General features: G+C 40.3%; 1 protein-coding gene across 1 annotated transcript in view; it reads right to left on the bottom strand.

Annotated features, from left to right (window-relative positions):
* The window catches only part of OXCT1 (3-oxoacid CoA-transferase 1), a 55277-nt gene extending 36644 nt beyond the window's left edge, over positions 1-18633 (bottom strand). The window contains exons 1-6 of the mRNA XM_026037727.1: positions 18513-18633; positions 17082-17172; positions 8242-8377; positions 6522-6671; positions 5601-5707; positions 996-1056 (exon numbers count right to left, since the gene is read on the bottom strand). Of these exons, the coding sequence (XP_025893512.1) occupies positions 996-1056; positions 5601-5707; positions 6522-6671; positions 8242-8377; positions 17082-17172; positions 18513-18633 (666 nt within the window). The remainder of the gene's footprint in view (positions 1-995; positions 1057-5600; positions 5708-6521; positions 6672-8241; positions 8378-17081; positions 17173-18512) is intronic.
* Positions 18634-20264: the final 1631 nt, after the last annotated feature.

Genomic DNA, 20264 nt, shown 5'->3' with positions numbered 1-20264 from the left:
TTTGAATAGAAAAAATATTTTAAGCCTTTCTTTGAAACCAATTGTGAAAATTCATATATTGTTGCTGAATTGTCACTGTATTTCAAGCAACAAAATCTAAGGGAAATCACAGAGTATTGTTTGCAGAAGCTCTGTGCAACACAAAGAAATAACTCAAGTTCCAAAATGAATTAAACAGGGATGTTTATATAACAAACATCTTTTCCAGATAAGTTTTTAAGAAAAAAAAAAAGCCTCTTCCATTTAGAACTTATTAAACTTGATTTTATTGCAAAATCTTATTTAGAAAGAAAATGCCAGTACAGTAATCTACCTTTTAGACATTATTTTGTCTTAGCAACTCTTCAGTCACCAATATATTTCCAGTGTARACAGTTCCACACCTTTAAAACCTTTTATTTTTAAACAAAAAGGAAAAAATGACCAAAAAAAGAGGGGAGAAGAGGGGAACAGAGATTGAAAGAAACTTCTAGATCATACAGTCCATGTTTTTACTGGAAGTATGACCAAATCTCTCTGTGATGACTGATATTTATCTAATTTAAAGACCTCCACTGTGAAAGCTCCATGATTTGCTCAGTCTAGGCTAGCATGTATTTATTCTCTATTGTCAGGAAGTTTTGCATATGATTCTTCTCAGGCGGAGCCCAAGCTTAATGCTTTTTCTTTTATCCACATAATCTTTTATTTTAACATCCTTCTACATATTCGAAGCCTACTCCATATTCTCCCTCCCAAAGGCCAATCACAGTGAACACAAAGGCCTGTCCAGGATCAGAAAAACAGTTACTGCAGGAACTCCCATAAACTACTCATTGAAATTGAGCACCATGAACTGGCTACTCCTACCACTAGCAAAACAAAAAACAATTTGACCATTGTCCATAGTATGTAATCCACCAAAATCAGCCAAGGAAAGGAACTCTGTCCCCAAAATGCCACACAAACCAAGGGGGTTTGTTCCCACTAGGGCTTGCTGCATTTCAGCTCCTTACCTCCACYACAGTTGTCTTGGCAGCTTTGCACATAGGTTGGTTGAAGTTCCTTGCAGTTTTCCTGTGAAAGAAAAAAAAATATATATRTAAGTACTGAAAACTGCAAACCTACAGGGAAACACCTCTCAGAATTAACTACTGCAAGTATCTCTGTAGAATAAGCACCACAAATCYAAACAGCCAAGAAACTAGTAAAAATAGGAAAAATATTCCAGAATGGTGTAGAATGCATATGAAATTAAATCGTATTTTGCTACATGGCAAGTATTAACTTCAGCTCCTTTAAAGTTTCAATCAGCACGTTATTTTATTGAAATTGAGTGTGCTACTGCTATCTTTGCCTGTCAGATCCAAGAGCAGCAGAAACCTCTCAAATCCCACACATGCCTTCATAATTCAGTCTAGGCAGCTATATGGACTTTGGGTAGCATTCCGCCCAAGAATAAATCTAAACCAATTCTCTTGATTAAAAAAGCTTAAAAAAGTGCCAGTTTTGGCACTTGCTAAAAAGCCTCTGATATTAGTTCACATAAAAGGAACACAAGATACAAGTAACTATGCCAGGATCTGCACCCAGATCCTGCTGGACTCAAGGAGCAACAGAAGACTCATGTCAGCCCCTTATTTTGCAGACAGCAAACAGCCGTGCAGCATAATATTTGCACCTGTGATACATGCTTTTGGTAGAGTTCCACTGATAGCTTCTCATTGTTTCTCCTCTTTTTAAAAAATACCATTCTCGATTTTTTTTTCACCAAAATGCATGCAACTTGAGTTCCAAGTGTTTGCCGTGAGCTATGTTAGGCAKGGACTTCTGTGCTCTGTATCCGGAATGGAATTCCTCTCCCGATAAAAAGGAAAGACCTTGGTTTGCTAAAGCCTCATTTTTCCTTTTCTATGTAAGCCTTTTTTTTTTTTTTCTCTCCCCTCAGCTCTATTTTTCTCATTTCGTCCTCCTTTTTTCCTACCCCATTCCTAGTGCTACAGCCATACGGAACATTGGGCGCTGCTGCTCTCTCGTGGTTTCGGGGAAGGAGGGAGTCGGACAAATGCTGAGGCGCAAAATCTACCAGCCAGTTTTAAGATGATCTCTAACATGGAAGCAGAAAATGAAAACTGCAGCCCAAGGAACACAGCAAGGGCAAAGCCTCTAACAGAGGCTAAGGAGAGAGAAGGTTTTTTGTCTGGTGGTCCCCTCCACGACTGTGTAAACGTGAAAAAATTGTAAGAAGAGTAAAGCATAAAAGATTTAAGTTTTTATTCTTCTGTCAGTGCGTGAATACGACATTAGTTGGTGACTTGGATGAGATGCAAAGTTACAAAAGCTGAACTAAAACTGAGGGATACAGATAGATGAGGGCGAAAGTGGCAGCAAGGAATCCAGCATTTGATCCCAAATGAATGCCCTTCTGAGCCAACGACTGTCACAAGATCTCACTGGCTGCTCTGCCTGTGTAAGAAACTCATATAAAATTATTTTCAAATAGGAGAAAAAGTTCCAACAAGAAAAAAAATCCAAACACAAGTTAAGAAGAGTTAATGGGCTTGATTGCCACTCTATTCATAAAGCTGCCCTCATTTTGATATGGTCTCGAGTTAGTAAAATTACTTCAGAGAAAGTAGTTTTCTGTAAGATCAAACTTGTCTCTAAAGTCTGTGTTCTAAGAACACACCAACTCAGACAAAAAGAGGGGAGAGGGGAAAGACAAAAACACTAAACTTGCTTTCCAACACAGAATAATTTTTTTCCACAGATTTTCTGGTTTGAAATCYAGTAACTAGCTAGCTGAGCCTAACTTGTCATGTTAAGGTACCTTACTGGATCGCTAGACTCAGCAAGGAACTCAGAGTCTTCCTCAGCCAGGAAGACTCTTTACTGGATACCAAGGTTCCAACAACGACCTCCAGGCACCTCAGCAACTTTCCTCCTAAATACAGGAGAGACCAGAGCAGTTCATAGGAAAGTAAAATAACCAAGTACAGCATTCGGGTACCTAATGGCCTAGGGATGTAATGACTTCAGATGAGAGCTGACTTAACATATTTCAGAGCCACTCAAAGGATGAAGAGATGACCTGACATGACTGCCTATGATAGCAGTGGCCTCAGTCAAGATACTCCTTCAATTTCTCTGTCCCCAGGTCAAAAGCATCTTTTTAATGGCACAAACCCACACTTCACTTGTAAGGTGAGGGCACGCCAGGTCAGAACAACTCCAAAGCTGAGGAGTGCTCCATGAAAAAGGATTGCATCCACAGTAAGTGCAATTCCCACACATGCAGTGGAACTCTCTGCTGTTGTCCTAAGAGGAAAAGCTTCTCCAAGAAAGCTCTAAGACCTAGAGCCAAGCTGCTGGGCTAAGCAGAACTAGCACCTAGTACCAGACTATGAGTTTTTACACTCATATACACATCCTTAGAGCTAGCAGAGAAACAAGGTGGAATTATTTCATCAAGTTCTTGGAACACTAATCTTGGTAATGATGTGTTATAATGAAGAATAACTGTCTAGGGATAAAGCAGGGGTTGCACTGCAGAAGTCTGCTCAGGAGAAACAAATCTAGAGGGAAGGCAGCCACAACATACTGTATGGAACAAAAGAGAAATGAGAAGTAAAACGGTGTGTAAAACCCCTTGTTTAAAACTGCTTTCTTATGGAGCTGGTACCATTGAATCACCATGAAATCAACGTGGCTTCATGAACAAGACCAGACAAAAATAATTACACTGGCCTGTGTGGTCCAAATGAGTCTATTTAAATATAGTTTAAGTGCATCCTTGAGATGTAAAGGAAGCTCTTAACTTCAGGGTAACTAACAGCTCAGCTGACTCCAACTCCACTCCTACTAGCACCACAGGTATCAGAGTCATGGGAAACACACTATAAATAATTCCCTACTGCTGTGGAAGCCATGGCAGACATGAGGAAGCCTCGAGTCCATGATAGCCCAAGGAGCCCTCAGCAAAGGGAAACTGGGTAAAAACAGCTACAGAATGGTTCCATTGACACAAACAGAATGCAGCAGGGTATCAAAAAAAACACAATCCTTTTCAGTTTACAGGTTACAAATTTCACAGTGTTATGTTCTGGATTATTCCAATTTCTGCTCTGATGTCTCTGGCAGGCTATGAGAACAGCCTGTTTGTTTCACTGTTCTAGGCCACAAGGGAAAAATCAATAAAAGAAGTGGTCACCACTTACTATGAGCAATTCTTTGAAACCAGCAATACTATGCATGCAACAACACATTAAATGCTGATGTTCCCATCTTTTATTAGTAGCATTTGGAAGCATTTGAAAGGAGTAGCTAAGATTTTACGTCTCCAGATGGAGACCTGGTTCTGGTATGGACTATACTGTGTGAGGGCCAAAGGAACAGGAGGACTTCTGAAAGGAACAGGTGAACGGAGAGGTAACACGAGAATCGGAGACCAAAGGATGCAAGAAAAGGGAGGAACGTGAGAACACAATTACTTCATATCAGTGAGACAGGAAAGAAATTCAAAGATAAGTAAGGATCAGCAGACAGACACTGGGTAGAAGCACAGGAAGGAGAGGCTTAAGATCAATGATAAAGACAAACCAAAGGAGAAAGACCACCAACATTCTCAGTGTTTCATGTCCTGGTTTAATAGTCAGTTATGTGTGTGCACACAAGAAAGTTCCATTTTCCATCAGAAGCAATCATGTCTTTCCAGTGGGAAATCCAATATACCAAGCACTGGGGCATGGGAAGGTAAAGGAATTCCCTTCAATTTCATGCTTGTTTGTTAATATAGAAATTATGTTTTTTTTATATTATCTACATATTTTCTGGACAATTGGGTTATCGTTGTTTTCCCAGTTCCTTTTTTCCTCTAAAATACAAAGGCAGACTGCATCATTTGGCACGTTCTTGCAGTAATCTGCAACTGATTACTATAGCACTTACCTTCTTATCTGAGAGCCATAAAACAAACAAATAAAAAACAGACATTAAACATAAGCAAAGTCGTCCTTCAACTCAGGACAAACCAGAGCACCAGTATAACAAGCTAAATAAATGTTACCCTTAGTACAAACTCTTCACTACAAGTTAAGCCCTTTCTAAGCTTGTAAAGTCAAATGCAAGCTTTCTCCTACAAAAGCTGCTTAAATTGATATGATGACGCTCTACACCAGGGAGATTAAACACATTTCAAATGTTCTCTTTTCTGGAGGCAGAATTAAGCTTTTTCATAATTTACTGGCCAGGAAAAGCTCAGCTCCTCTCTGTTCCAATAGGTATGAACCTCCAAGAAACAATTTCCAAACTCTCACATGGAAAGCACAAGGTGAATGTCATTACATTTCTCTGTAGTCAACATATTGGCTTTTATCTGCTATGGCTCATTTTTAACTACCAGTGTATTCGTAGTTAATACCAGCTGTATTTGAATTCTCAGAAGTCATTAGAAAAAGCAATTATATTTTATTTCTACAGCAGTATCATTTGACAGYAGGGAAATGCAATAGGAATGAAAGAAAAGTCAGTAAAACACTATTCTGCCATCACACAGGAGACAGGATTCTCTTTTATTATCTAAACCATTAGAGCATCTTTTCCTATTGGTAAACAAGCAATACCTGAAAATGATGTTTCCTGCACGATCAGCCTTCCAAGCCTTCACAAGAGCAAAATCTCCTGTAATTGACTTCTCCATAATAAAGTGACGGCCATCAAATTCTCGCACCTAAAGAGAAAAAAAACACTAYTGAGGTGTATCTCCAAACAGATTTCTCATATAACACTTATTTTATGGGATTAATTTCACAGTCTATTATATTTACATTTTTTCATCTATGCACTGTTTTAGCTGAAAAATTACAGTTTTAAGTATCTAGTCCCAGAAGCATGGGAAAGCTGTAAAACACATAAAAGATGCTTCCGTGTCCCTCCCTCACTGGAGCATAGTGAGAATCAGATGCATGTTCCTACTGCTCCATCTACTGGAATTTAACACACTTTCTGTTGTACACTTACCAGCTAACTAAAACTGAAGTGCTAAAGCAAAGCCGTTGAAAAGGTCGTATCGACTGTGGGAGACACACGCCCATCAGCAGAGACCCCCCAAATCCAAATTTGAGGCAGATCATCTGTTCATTTCAGCTGACAGTCTGAACTTCGCTTGGTCTTTTTTACATTTATGATCAATATTATTAACGATATTGTGCACGAAGCCAGAAAATATAACTGACAAATAGCTAATATTTTTAACAGCTCCATAAAACTACATTCATTTGTAAAAATAATTACATCCCTGGGCAGTCTGTTCCAGGGCTCTGTCATTCTCACAGTAAAGAAGTTCTTCCTCACAACAGATGAGAGAACCAAGTCAAGTGAAGAATAACTCAGTAAATTAATGCATGCAGTATTACATGCATGCATGATATTAATCCAACATGTCCAGGTTAAGCTTGGCCTGGGGAAGCTTACATTATTGTTTGACCTGGAAATTCATAAGAAACACAGGTTCAAAACTTTCTCGCACCAAAATTACCCCTTACCTCTCTTGGCTGGCTGGCAATGGCAACTGTACCATCTGTGTTGTATTTGATAGGAGCTCCCCCTTCCTGCACCAGAGTCCCATAACCAGTACTGGTGTAAAATGCAGGGATTCCTGCTCCTCCTGCTCGGATGCGTTCAGCAAGCGTCCCCTACGGAGGAACACATTCAAGAGCTTAGCCACAGAGAGAAAGCAAATCAAACTCTCACGTTTCACTTCCATTATATCCCATCACTTGGAGTTTTGCCTTACAAACCCAGTGGACCGTCATCTATTTCTTCCTCCCATCAGTTCTTCCTTTGCGGGACTGAGAGAGGATTTGGCAAGAGAAGCATCACACTTGGCCATGAATCACTCAACAGCACAAAGACTCTCAACAGACTCCCAGGCCTCAGCATTTTGTTGTGCCTTTTGTAAAATCTTTTCTGAATTTTGTTTGCCAAGCTATTACTCTGAGAAGAGCACACAGTTTTCTCTCTCCCACTTGGATACGTATTCTAAGAGGCTTTTCCTTTTTATATGAACTCTATGTGTAATTCTCCAGTATCTCAGGAGAAACTTAATAAATAACTCCTTCCAAGCCAAGAGAAGCATGCACAGCTGATGGCCAAAGCAGCAGGAGTAATGTGGCTTCCAAGAACCTGGGGCATGGTCTTTGCATTCACACTGATTCTCCTCTGTGTGCAGCCACATCACAGATACTAACACCCCAAATTCCTCATCAGCTTCAACCGTGGAGTTTGGGGAGCCAATATATACCTGTCTGCATTTCATGTGTGCCCTACCATACATGTTATTAATATTTTTCTCAGTTAAAAGAAAGAAAAGATAATCACTGGCAATTATCCAGTCTCTAAACACGGGTCACATTTTCCCTGGCACTGCTCTGCTGCATCTGCAGTGCAGTCAATGTCAGTGAAGTGCCACAGCAGGTTATGTGTTTGAAGAAATGGAAATTTGGAAATGTCACACAGTGACATGSTGCAGACTTTGAAGTCATATTTTGCAAAAACAGGTCTCAATAGCTGCTACTCTGACAGATCTCACCATATTCAGGCTATGTATGCAGTCTTGCAGCACTAAAACAACGACAACTGTGGTGCTAGAAAGTAAATCTGTAAATAGTAAAATCGTAACACTAGACAGAGACGAGCTCAGTCGAGTTTTAGCCGRTGAGCACAGCACAGCAAGGTTCTCTTAACTTTTAAAGTCTCGCAATGAACTGAAAGCTCCTCTTTTGCTTCCTGGCCACCAGGCGGCAGCCACCGCATGTGCCACGTCCCCATAATCACAGAAACGAGACCAACCTGCTAATCCCGGGATCACCCGGCTCCTTCCCTCTATGCAGCCCAGAGCAGCAAGCAAGGCTGCTTTATGTGCTTTTCTACCATGTAGGAGATCGACCAAACCCAAATATTGTACAATAAGGCATATTTATATTCATAAATCACTGAATCAATTCAATGATTCCGTTGAATTGGACATAAGGCAATAAGCTGTAAAAGGAATTTGCACAACAAATGCAGTCAGTTTTTAACAGACCAGCAGCTACAGCTCATTATCTGAAGATGGCAGATACCATCTGTCTTTACTGCACATATACGTACAGAGAAAACACTCAGATTGCCAAACAATTTTAAAACAACACTTTAAGAAAACCGTATCATAACCACTATTTTAGATGAAAAGAAACTACCAGTCTTCCAAAGACCTACTCGTACCTGTGGTGTGAGCTCTACCTCAAGCTCCCCAGATAAATACTGGCGTTCAAATTCGGCGTTCTCTCCCACATATGATGAGATCATGCGCTTTATCTGCTTAGTCTGAAGCAAAAGACCAAGTCCAAAATTGTCAACACTGTGCAGAAAAAGAGAGAAAAAAGAAAGTCTCAACATTCATAATAGTATTTGGTTGTACTCAAACACTTGATGCGGTTTAATGAGTTAAGACAATAAAATGAAGTTATCCCATTTTAGATATAAGGAATTAGAGATGAAATCAAATTTCAGTTTTCAGTGGAAAAATTAACATAAGGTGTAATTAAAATCTAGGAGTCTAGTGTTCAGACCTCATCACTTCCAAGGAAAGAATACACCAAGTAGAGCCCAAACTTTCCTTTCAAAGACATTCTACATGCAACAACTTCAAACAGCAAATTAACACGTACTGCTACTTTTTCTATGCTTCCTCAAGAAGTCCTTCTACTAAAAAAAGTTACAAGGCACAATCTGTCTTTTAATGAATACAGATTTCTTTCTCTTTAAAATCTTTCTTGCAAATAAAACTACAGCTTAACTCAAAAAAAATCTTTTAAAATCAATTTATCACAGAATTTATCACAGAATCATCATGATGCTGAATGGGGAGATGTTTTACAAAGTTAATCAGTGTATGTCAAAGGAAAGACACCTTCAGAAAACAACCAAACCTCATTTAACGTGTGTTAATTCTCCACACCACCAGGATCTATTTTAGACATCTCAGCTGCTACCTCTTGGCATCCTTTCAGCAGACTAGATTCTAAAAGTAAACAGCACAGAGCCCTCTTTTTTTTTTTCAGTTTAGAAGAGGTAATGATGAACATAACCCACATACTCAACTGGTTTTATTCTGAAGTTTAATGCTGATTACTTTTGACACAGGTAATGTCGTATATCCTATGTCAGAAATCTCCAGACACCAACTGATCGCAACAGAATTTACATTTACCTCTTACTGTTTCCTAAACAGAGATGTTGAAAGTCTAAACTTCAAACAGAATCAGGTGCTTAGGGGGATGTCAACCTCAGAATATCTGCTCCTGAGAGAAGAATCTGAAGGCACAGAGGAGATCAAGTTTCCCTTCTCCAGGCTAACCCAGGCCTGACTTGCCTACTGGTACTGTTACAGCAGGACAAATACCTTCTTACTCGATAGCACTGACTTTCCACAGCACGTGCTGCATGGAGTGACAGGGTGGAAGGAGAGGGGCCTAAGTGGTACCAACAGCAGCTCTTCTCCTATCACAACATTCGGAACAGCTGCAACATGCAGTCAGAAAAACTTCTCAATTGCAGGGCACTATTTTGAAAAACAGGGACTATTTTAAGATTTGGCAGCCCAGTTCTGTGCATACACAAGCGTCTCGGAAGCTCTGCATGAGGAAACAAAACAACCCCCCGATTTATTTCTCTGATTGGATTCATATTCTGTAAATGTACCAAGCTTGAYTTACTTTAAAAGCTTTCTACACTCCCCAACTCTGGCCTATAAACATTCAGCTCTGACGCAATTCTTCATTATGTCAAAAATGTTGCAGTGTAAAAGCTTGGAGAGCAAAATGTGCTGCCTAGAAACAACCTACATTTTTGATTCTCAATAGCAAGAACTTCCACCACTTTGGAACTAAAGGACAAGAACAGAAATTCTCAGGACAAAAGAAGGGATAAAAACATTTAAGTGGGGGGATTTACTGAACAGGGTCACTAATACCAGGCAAATCCCTTTCACAGGAATACAAAACCCCCACTTCTCAATACAAAAGATGCTAAGCAAATACATATAACAAGCAGTTAGTGTCTATTCACAGTTTAACAGGGACTGATGGCTGGACTACCAGCTAGCAAAAGAACAGATGTACCCGTGTCCCATCAGCACARGCACCAGGGCAGCACTCTGAAGTGCCTACAAAACACTACTTGTTACTCTTTMCTATCGCTCACTGCTCTCTCTCGACAATTATATCTGGACACGCTTCCCACCCAAGCAGGATGCAGCAGCCACGGGCTCTTTTGCAAGTCTCAGATGCCCAAACTCAGGTTTCATGTTCGTGAGACATCCTTAACTATGGCACAAAAAGGGTATGCGGCTGAAGAGATCCTCAGGCTCTTAATGATGCACATGAGCGGCTCTGCAAGAAGATAAACAAAATGTAATCCTGGCAGCACCAGACAATGACCCTCTAAATCCTTTGTGCAGAACATAAGCAGCATCACTCATCCCACTAGATGCCCTTTGCCAGAAGACACCAAACACAAGGACAATCGCTCATATAAACCTTAATGACTTCTCTTCCCCAGCTATCTTCCTGGCACATAACAGTGAGACTCTGTCCCACAGTATTCCTCCAGAAATTAGCCTGAAAGATTACCAAGGAAGCAGCTCAAACAATATTCTCCTTCTGCTTCCTGCCTTCCCCCTCTCCCAGCACAGTATGTGGAACAAGGAGAAGACAATGAAGCGTAGTTGACTATGGGGTAAAAATAGATTCAGTTCATGCACAGGTAAATTACAGAGACATAATGTTTATTTGTCCCATCGTTCCTTGAGACACTGCCTTCAGCTTTTTTTTTTTTTTTTTTTTTCATTTTGCATTTTTTTCTATTTGCTTAGAATATTTTCCTGTCTCTCCCGATCAGATCCTTAGTGAGAGGCAGAAGGAACGGAAAGGAGGGTGACTGGCAGAAGGGAGGAAGGGGCTGCAGGAGCCAAGGCAGCCCAGGTCAGAGGATGGGGTGAAGCAGAAAGGAGTTCACAGCCCCAGAAACACAACTGGTCATGACACAGCCCAGCCCACAGCAAAGGAACTTGTGCACTGAAGACCTCCCAGCTCAGCAGCCTGGGCCTTCCTTCACTTTGAGGGAACAGAAATGGAAGAAAAAAAGGGAGTCCATGGTTGCTGGGAATCACGAAGCCTGGCCTGCAAGTTATCCGGGACAACACGACTGAGCCTCAATCTCCTTCCCTGCAGTTTCTGTGCATCACTTCTCCCTCTGCTACTCAAGCCTTCTGAGGAGAACTCTGTCCTATCTGCTCCACTAGCTTCATCTCTGATCCGGTCTCACAGCGACTGCCCACATCAGGGCCTTTCCTTTGCTGTCCTCCTCCACAGAAATGCACCATTTACTAAAACAAARGAAACGATGCACAGCACTCACAAACCTTTTCTCTACCATATTCTGCACAGCACAGATGTGATCCTTCAAATATCTGAATTCCATGCAGAACGCATCATGCTTCCCAAGTTTCAYGGCTAGTAAATACAGTTAACTTTTATTGTTGATCTTCTAAACCCAAGATGACTCACAGCTCCATAACTGTGAGGTTTAGACCYGTTTTGCCTTCTGCATTTGGAATTGTAACAAGCAAGCTAGCCAGCTRCACGGCTGATTCCTCCATAGTTTTACGTAGTGCAAAGTTTCATACAATTTGCTCTACCTAAACCTGAAACAACTTCCATGCTAAAATTAGCAGGACAACTTCAGCATGGCTCCAGGAACTTACAGTTCATACAGTATGAGCAACACAAAATCTATAGTGAAGCACCTATATAGAATCTTCATGTAGAATGATGATTAGAAAAGGAAAAGAAAGATCAACTTAGCATTAAAGATTCTTACAAAGCTTTTAGCATTATTACCGTGGCAAACTTGCTATGAGTAGGTTTTTATCTAACCCTGTCAAAAGGGATAAAAGTTTGGATGTCCTTACATTTCATCTCTGAAAGTATGTTTACGTTGGGATGTTCAGAGGATTCCTTAWGTACATAAAAATGAAACTCACTTTGTAAAATATTCTAGGCATCACTTTGGTCATATCTTTGTGATTTTATGAGTTTTCTTCCCACTCCATCATATACTTTGTTACATTTAAGTTCTTTGAATTTTTAATAAATTTGAGCCTATTAAAACCTCTTTACACTTTATTGATCTACTATGTGAAAAATTCCTCAGTAGAAAGTCTGTGGCAAAAGTGGTAGACACTTTGGCTTTAACAGAAACATATGACTCAAAGTAATGACCGACACGAGATCTTAAATTTACTTTAATAAACATAGATAAAATATACTAATCCTTTAGTTTTAAAGTATGTAATTGCTGAGAGAAAGTATGTAATTGCTTTAGTGCGTTAGGATATGGAACACAGACAGATGCAACAACTTTATTCTTTAAATTGTGCTTTAAAAGACTGATATAAGGATAGCTCCTGACCTGAATGCTCAGCAACTGCAGTTGGCCTATTTAAAACACAGGTCTATATATATATATATAAATATATTTATATATAACTATATATATATAAACAAACCATTACAAATAAATTTCTTTCTTTTTCACTAATGCACCTTTACCAAGTTCAAATGTTTATCATAGAGATATTTTCTTCTTCTTAAGGCAAAACATAGTGGCCTAGAAAGAATTTCTCCACAAAGAGCACAGATATCTAAGGTTCAAAACACAGGATTTGCCTTTTAAGTAGACAGTTTGAATCGGCAATAATCTGATAACATGCTGTTACTCTCCTTTTAGTTGATCCTCTAAGTGATTAGGAATTAGAGATATTAGCTGTAACTGTTCAGACACTTCTTACTGTAAATAGCACAACRACATTCACATAGTTCAACACTATTTCATTCAAAAAGAGTATATATCAAAGACAGAGCATCAAAAACAGGCAATAAAAGCAAGAAGAGCTCATCTGATGCACCTGTCAGAGCACGGTTATATACAACCAGTATAAATTATAGACTTCATTTTCACCCATCCCAAATTCAGTCTATTGACGCTGACAGAGATAGAAGATAATTCATCTTAGAATTTATATCCCAAATCAGTTATCCATTTCATAAAGCATAATAGTAATTAGTCATCTGGCGCAAATACTCAACTTTCTTAATATTTATTTTTGTTGATTGTTAGCTGTAAGAACATAGCTTTGTTGCAACACTGGTCCTGAAACAATAGGCCTGATATGCTAAGACTCTCCTACCACAGTTCGAGTTGACCTAACGTGTTCAAGTCTAGTGTAACMATGAAGTCAAGATCACCATGAAGCAAAGGGCAAATGACAAAAGTCGTGCATTAAAAGCCTTGCAGAGTAACCAGAACTAYACATGGGATTTACTACGTCAAGATTTGAAACAAGGTTGCTGCAAAACATCTTTGGAGTGTGGATGGGCAGTGAGCTAAGCAAATGCTAGCAACGTGCCACAGACATTCAATAAAACAGATTTTAGGCCCCTTAAGGAGACAGAGCCCTACCTATAAAAGGGCATATTGAATACTGCCAAGAAAATATTAAAGTATGTATAATGTAGACAAAACAAGTTGCATGGGAAGGTACAAGAGGGGGTATTTTAGCAGCACACCCACCTACCAGAGTAACTTTCCCCAATTCCCTTGACAGGCCCAGCTTCCTTGCTGTGACTTGTGCAAATATCAGAGATACTGGCTATCTGTATTGSTTCTCTTTGCAACACTTTGCTTTGTTTGGCTTGGTGAAAGAGTAACCACCCCTGAAGGGGCTGCTCCGCAAGCCAGCACACGGACAGGCACTTGCATAACACCGAGCAAAAGACAAAGCCTGGAAGCAGCAGCCCGTGTCTAAACGCAGGAGGTCCAGCAGCACACCCTTGTGCTACTGCACAGACAGTCCCAGGCCAGTCCGTGAAGGGTAAAAAYAAGGACTTTCCCTGACAGTTAGTACACAAATAGAGCAGGGACCTGCCCAAAGTACCTGACAGTCTAAGACTGTAGGCACAACTCAGCCTTCCAGAACTGCTACTGCAGTATATACGAAGGTTGGGCTGGTTACTTCCATCTTCAAATCTATTTATTAGTATTTATTCATCTATTTATCACAGTATCTGGCCGTTCACTATRCCTTTCTCAGCAATTTGACTTAATTGGTATAATTTACTGTCAAAGCAGTATCCTGACTTTATCAATGACACTATCTGTTTTAATGTGGCTCCCAAATCCTACAGAATTACAGCAGGCTCAGCTCCATATAACAGTAATAGAATAGATAAAAAAGAACACATTAGACTAAACTTTCTTCTGGAGTGAATTTCAAAGTAGAAGGAATTGTTCAGCATGAGACAAGAGATCAAAAGCTGGCCAGCTCATAAGCTAGATCCTATGCATGTCCCCTTACATGTTCTGATTGCACACAACAACTTCCACAAGGAAAGCCTGGAAGAACTGCTGCTCCTCAGCACCAATCCCTCCAACTGCTCAACAGCAGGCGTCAGCAGCTGCTTTATGAAAGGAAAAGGCAAATGTGAGTGTGAAGTCCCTGGAAAATCCGCAGAGGTTCCACAAGTCTGTCCTGGCCTCGGACCAAATACCAGCAGTGCCTGAGCGGGCCAGGAGSAGGCCCGGACGGTCACGCGGCCTCTGAGGGGCTTATCTGACTGCAGGAGTGTTCATGGAAAAACCATTCCAGGGAGAGCTGTGTTAAGCTCCGCTTTGCCATTAAGCCACCTTCTTACCACATCTCTCCCCAACCTCAAAGGCAGCAGAACTATCAGGGAAGACACTGTTCTTTTGAGAAGGGCTAGTTCTAGGCTGGAATACTACCACAAATACACAAACTACAACACAAAACAGCTGCTTCTCCTTCTAAGACTGGTGGGCTATTTCTAAGGCTGGCAAAAGAATCCAAACAGAAGAGAAGTGAGGAACTTAATAAAACTAAATATCAATAACTTATAACTTTATTTAATTAGATTCCATCAATAACCAAGTGACCTTTTATTAAATATCAGAGTTTTTGCAATGGAGTAGATTGGCCACATACTTTGCCAGTTTAATCAGATACTTCAGGAGTGTCATAATCACTGCTGAAAAGAATATTCCAAGATTCTCAAGTTGACGTATACAAAGAAATTTACTGAAAACATTATTATTCAATTTTTTAGCTCCTGATATCAAGCTTTTAGCAAGTAATATTGAAGGAAGCAATGATAAAAGGTAAGAGRAGAAAAAAAAAGAGGTCTTCCAACAATCTACAGGTCACTATTATCTTATCATCCAGCCTGCACTATCACCAACACTGTAGATAATAATGGAAACTCTTGTTAACGTTTAAATCTGCATTTGAAAAGATAGTGCAAAAGACTCATAAAAATTGTTCACTGTTTCCTTGTTCTATTAACCAGAAACTTTATTAGAGGTGATTTAAATAAAAATTAAAACAAGATGGTTCAATAGCACAAGAATAGACAATAATTTTTAAAACAGTAGAGTGGGATTTTAAAATGACATTTTTAAATTGTATTCTGGTTTTAACTCATGTTAATCATGGTGTGGTTAAAAAGAAACACTAATATTTGGATATAAACCTATGGACAAGGTATATGGGGGATTCAGTGACACAGCTTAAAGCTGCACCAAGCTCTACTAAAAAGATTCAACAAAATTCAGTTGTTTGGCAWGGATGGAGAAGTGAAGTTTGACATCTACTTTACTCCACATGGGTAATCAACCTCTTCATACCCAGGCAGCCTTTCTGGTTCACACGACAAACTCTTTTTCTTGTATTCTGGTACAGTCATAGGAGAGAACAACTTCCCAAACTTGTCTCCCCTACATCATTTGTTCTGCAGTCCTACAAATGCTTCTACATGCTTGCTATAAGGCAAGGGCTTCTACAGAACAGATGGAGACTTCCAATTCAAGGAATAAACACAGTGCCATAAACACAGTACTCAAGTAAAGAGTTCACAGAAAATTTAATAAAACAGATATTACTGTTTGCAGAATATAAGCAACACCTAAAAAAAGATAAAAATAATAAAAAAACTAACAAACTAGCTTCCTTTGCAGATACGGCTTGTAACTTCATACGCTGAGCTGTAACAGGTTATTGAACATGAAAAGTTTATGATGAACCAATTCATGAAGGAAAGATTGTCTAAGAAAGTATAATGCCACCAAGAGTCATCAGTTATGCGACCTTCTTCAAATCCATAATTAATCCAGTTATCCTGGGCTTATTACCTAGCTGAGAGTTATGTKTAATACAGCAAGTCATTAAGTAACTACAGTAACTACCCTTAAAGTGACCTACAGATACTAGTCATATGACAATACATTGCAAGAAGAATAAAGTATCAGTCTTTCTGATCAGGCYAATTTCAAATATAACAATCTGCATTATCAGTATTTTTACTTTAATTTCATTTCTATATTATCAATGCAGTTTAACAGAAGTTGCTGTAAATATTTCTCTATATGAAGTTATAGATGCTGTTATTAACATTTATTAGATGTCTATTATAGTGAACAGTTTGTAAAAAAATTCTARTATGAAGCTGCGAAGTTATAGATATGATATAAAAATATTCCACCAACCTCGCTCTTTCTTAATGAACAAATGTTAAGAAAGAAAAAAAAACTACTAAAAAGGTCTCCATTGTTTTGCTATAAACATTCTCTGTGTTTTAACAACTGAACTAAAACTTGGTAGAAAGCAGATTTTARAAAAACGCTAATTATTTAGACACAGAAAAAAACATGGATACCACATCTAAGATTCTTCATTTGTAATCCATTGGTTATATATGCATATAAATATACATATAATTGCAATGTTCTACAGACACGACAACTACTCCCTGACAAAACTGGATACACTATCCTGTACTTTTTAAAGTCTCTCCAAAAATAACACTAGCAAACACAGCAAAGTGAATTAATATGGAGGTTTATACAAAGAAAAGTCATATATCAATCTGCCCATGTAAGCTGGGTGCTTTTCAGTCTGTACCTTTTGGCTAGAGACTTCAATTAATACCTACCCTGCATTGTTACTCACAGCCGTTATTCCCTTTACTCCCGTCTTCAGCAGCCCCCCTATGAGGTTTTCAGGGATCCCACATAATCCAAAACCTATGCAGAATAAAGAAAACTGAATACACAAGAAGTGTTGGAAAGAAAAGAGTTAAATCACAAGTCTAACAAAATGCACTAGTTGATTGAAAGTTTCTTCTGAATAGACGAGATCAAGCTTCCCAGAGGACCAGAGGGCCCAATGCTTCTGAAAATAAACCTTCCTGGAATAGGAGCAGTGCACAGTAATCATCTTTGCACCTAACCTGAAACTGAAGCACTTAAACCTAAGAAGTTTGCTCAAAATCCTGTACTCAGTTATATGTGCTGGAATCACCTGGAATGACCAGCTATTTAGCTAACAGTTCAGCTGTTACATGCAGGGCCTTTGAAGAGGGCTAGAGAACTCTGGCTCTCCCCATGCACAACCCTGCCATTCCACCATGCCATTATACTTGTTATTTCATCCTCTCAGGGTGAAATAAGCCCTGACTGTGCAGGGGTTAACAGGAGTGAGGAGCTCTCCCGTACAGTACCACCCATCATTAGGTGATAAAAATCTGGGAATCCTAACCTGATGGGGAAGATCTGTGATAGGAAGCCCAACAACCCAGGTCCCCACCCAGGCTGAGTTGCCCTTAGGCCTAGCAAGGGAGAACACCACATGTGAAACACCTCAAGTCTTAGGCAGGGCTTAATATTTGTTCCAAATTACTTAGCCGCAGACCCTCCCTTGTTCTCATTTTGCCTCATTTTACATATGCAATGATGTTTCCTACATTTTGTAATGTTAATTATTTTTCAGGACTAAAATCAGCTGCAATATAGACAGACTTTCTTCAAATTGGACTGAATTGATGAAATTCTGAAAATCACCTAGAAGACTCAAAAACTCAATACATACTGAAACCCAGTGGGACACAATTTCTTGACTCTTCTGAAAATACTACACATACCCATTTAGCATAACGTAGATATTTTCATTTCTCAACTAGAAACAGGTTACATGATTGGATCAGCGTCAAAGTGTCAGTAACAACGAACTAAAGAATATAGAGAATRGCACCATAAACTTGATCAAACCCAAACTTCACACCATTTGAAATAATAACACCAACCTGAAAAGTACAAGTGAATATTTTGCATTCAGACTGGCACAAGTAAAATCTACTATTTCATTAAAGGGAAACATAACAGGTTTTTTTCTGCTGTTTCTTCCTTCCCTGAGAAGGAAACAGGTACTTTCTTACTGGAAAAAAAAAATGCCCTACAAGTAGCAGTAAGAATTCGTTTAAAATACCAACATAACAATATGTATTACTGAATTAATTAAAGAAGGACAAGGTAAAAGTAGTAACAGGATTAAAAAAAAAATGGTTCATAAAGAATTGAGTATTTACCTCCAACAAGTATAGTTGCCCCATTGGGTATATCTTTCACAGCTTCCACAGGATCAGTATAAAACTTRGTGTTGTGTTGAGAGCTGGTAGAAAAATAGCACCCACAAATCTGGAACAACATTAATAAAAACAAGTGAATTAACAAAATCATTATACTGTAATTTATAATGATGACTACCCCCATTACTWAGTAAGGAAATGTACAAAAAGAAGCTGCTATTTCCACTTCAGACAATACATRTTTGTGGAGGGACTGTGAAATACTGAGAGAGATTCATGTGGAGCATCCCTAACGGATCACTCTAAAGCAAGAGTCATCATCTCATCTCTCTTCTCTCCCTTCAAGTCATATTTTGCTATTCTGCCCATATTCATCATGAATGCTCTAAGTCTAGCACGGTCACACAATATTCAAAGATATTTTACATTTCTGAACCCTGTACTACCAAAAAAAAAATTGTCAACTGTTTAAACAGCCTCAAACACTAAYTTCTCAGCATGAGATAGAGCAGGGCTGCTCTGGCTTGTACAGAGCTACTCCGGCCTTCAAAGATATCCACGTGCTTCAGATGAGCAGAAACTGCTGAAGCAGAGGGGCAACACCCCTCACAAAAGAGGGAATATTAAGAAACCCCCTCACAGGGAGGTCGACTGATCTCAATCCCAAGGGAATCAAAAAGAGCAGCAAGTAGGTCATCAGCAGGACTCTGTAGTGGCTGGGAAGAAGTCAAGAATGACCTAATTTCATGGTCAATTAATCCACGACTATTCCTTCCAGAGAGACGTTTTTCGGGACCGTGGCAGGACTGCACAGAGCAGCCCCGTGTGCCCCTTTCCRCAGGGGTTGACAAGGGGAGCAGCAGGAACCGGCACCACGGAGGACCCAGAGGCCGGGACACTCGCTCCATAGACACTGGGACAGCAATGTTTTAAAGAGGACAGAGGCTCCCTGAACCTGTGAGAGCGGGGAACAACATTTTAAGGTTAGAAGAGCACAGACCAGCTCCTTTATCCCCACTGAAAAGCCTAGGAAACTTCCTATCTCGGCCGCTACACACCTGATAACAGCACTTATCTCTGCAGCAATTGACTCGAGAGAAAGCGACACAAGCTTCGATCTTAATTACTGCTACAGAGAAAKGGGGACGAAAACGGCTATGTGATACCACTGTAACAGCAAAACGGTCTGCTCCTGGTTACAAAACCTTGCCAAGATGGTCAGAAGAAACTAGTGTGAAATCCAGTTCCAGCTGGAGTGCTCCGAGCTCATTTCAGGTGTTATGGAAACATGATTAAAGCACTCTGCCTTTAGCCTAAGGCAGACAAAAAAAAAGTGTAATAAATGGGAAGAAAAACATGGGTAATAAAGTGAACACGGACCAATAAACCCGGATAAAAGCAGACTAAAACACCCAGTGCGAGGCGGGCTCTGCTGCGGGCGGCAGCTCCAGCCCCATCCTCGTCCCGGAGCCGGGGCCTCCCTCGCGCCCTTCCCGGGTTGTTCCCGGCCCGAGGCCGCAGCCGGCGGGCGCGGCGCGGGGAGGCCGCGCGGGGCGCAGGGCGGCGCCCACGCTGCAGGAGCCGCTGCCCACGAGCGCGCGGGGGCTCTCGCGGCCGGGCGGCCCGGGGCATCGCGCCCCGCCGCGCCAATAAGCGCGAATGAACGTCAGCAAACGAAGGGCAGCGCAGAGCGAGCGCGCCCCATGTCCCCGCGCGTGGCCAGGGCCGCCCGGCGCCCCCCGCCCCGGCCTC

Source organism: Nothoprocta perdicaria, unplaced genomic scaffold, assembly GCF_003342845.1.
Source record: "Nothoprocta perdicaria isolate Ctin4 unplaced genomic scaffold, notPer1 scaffold_1, whole genome shotgun sequence".
NCBI classification, from domain to species: domain Eukaryota; kingdom Metazoa; phylum Chordata; class Aves; order Tinamiformes; family Tinamidae; genus Nothoprocta; species Nothoprocta perdicaria.
The sequence above is the reverse complement of the archived record's forward strand: the minus strand, read 5'-3'. Positions and strand labels throughout refer to the sequence as shown.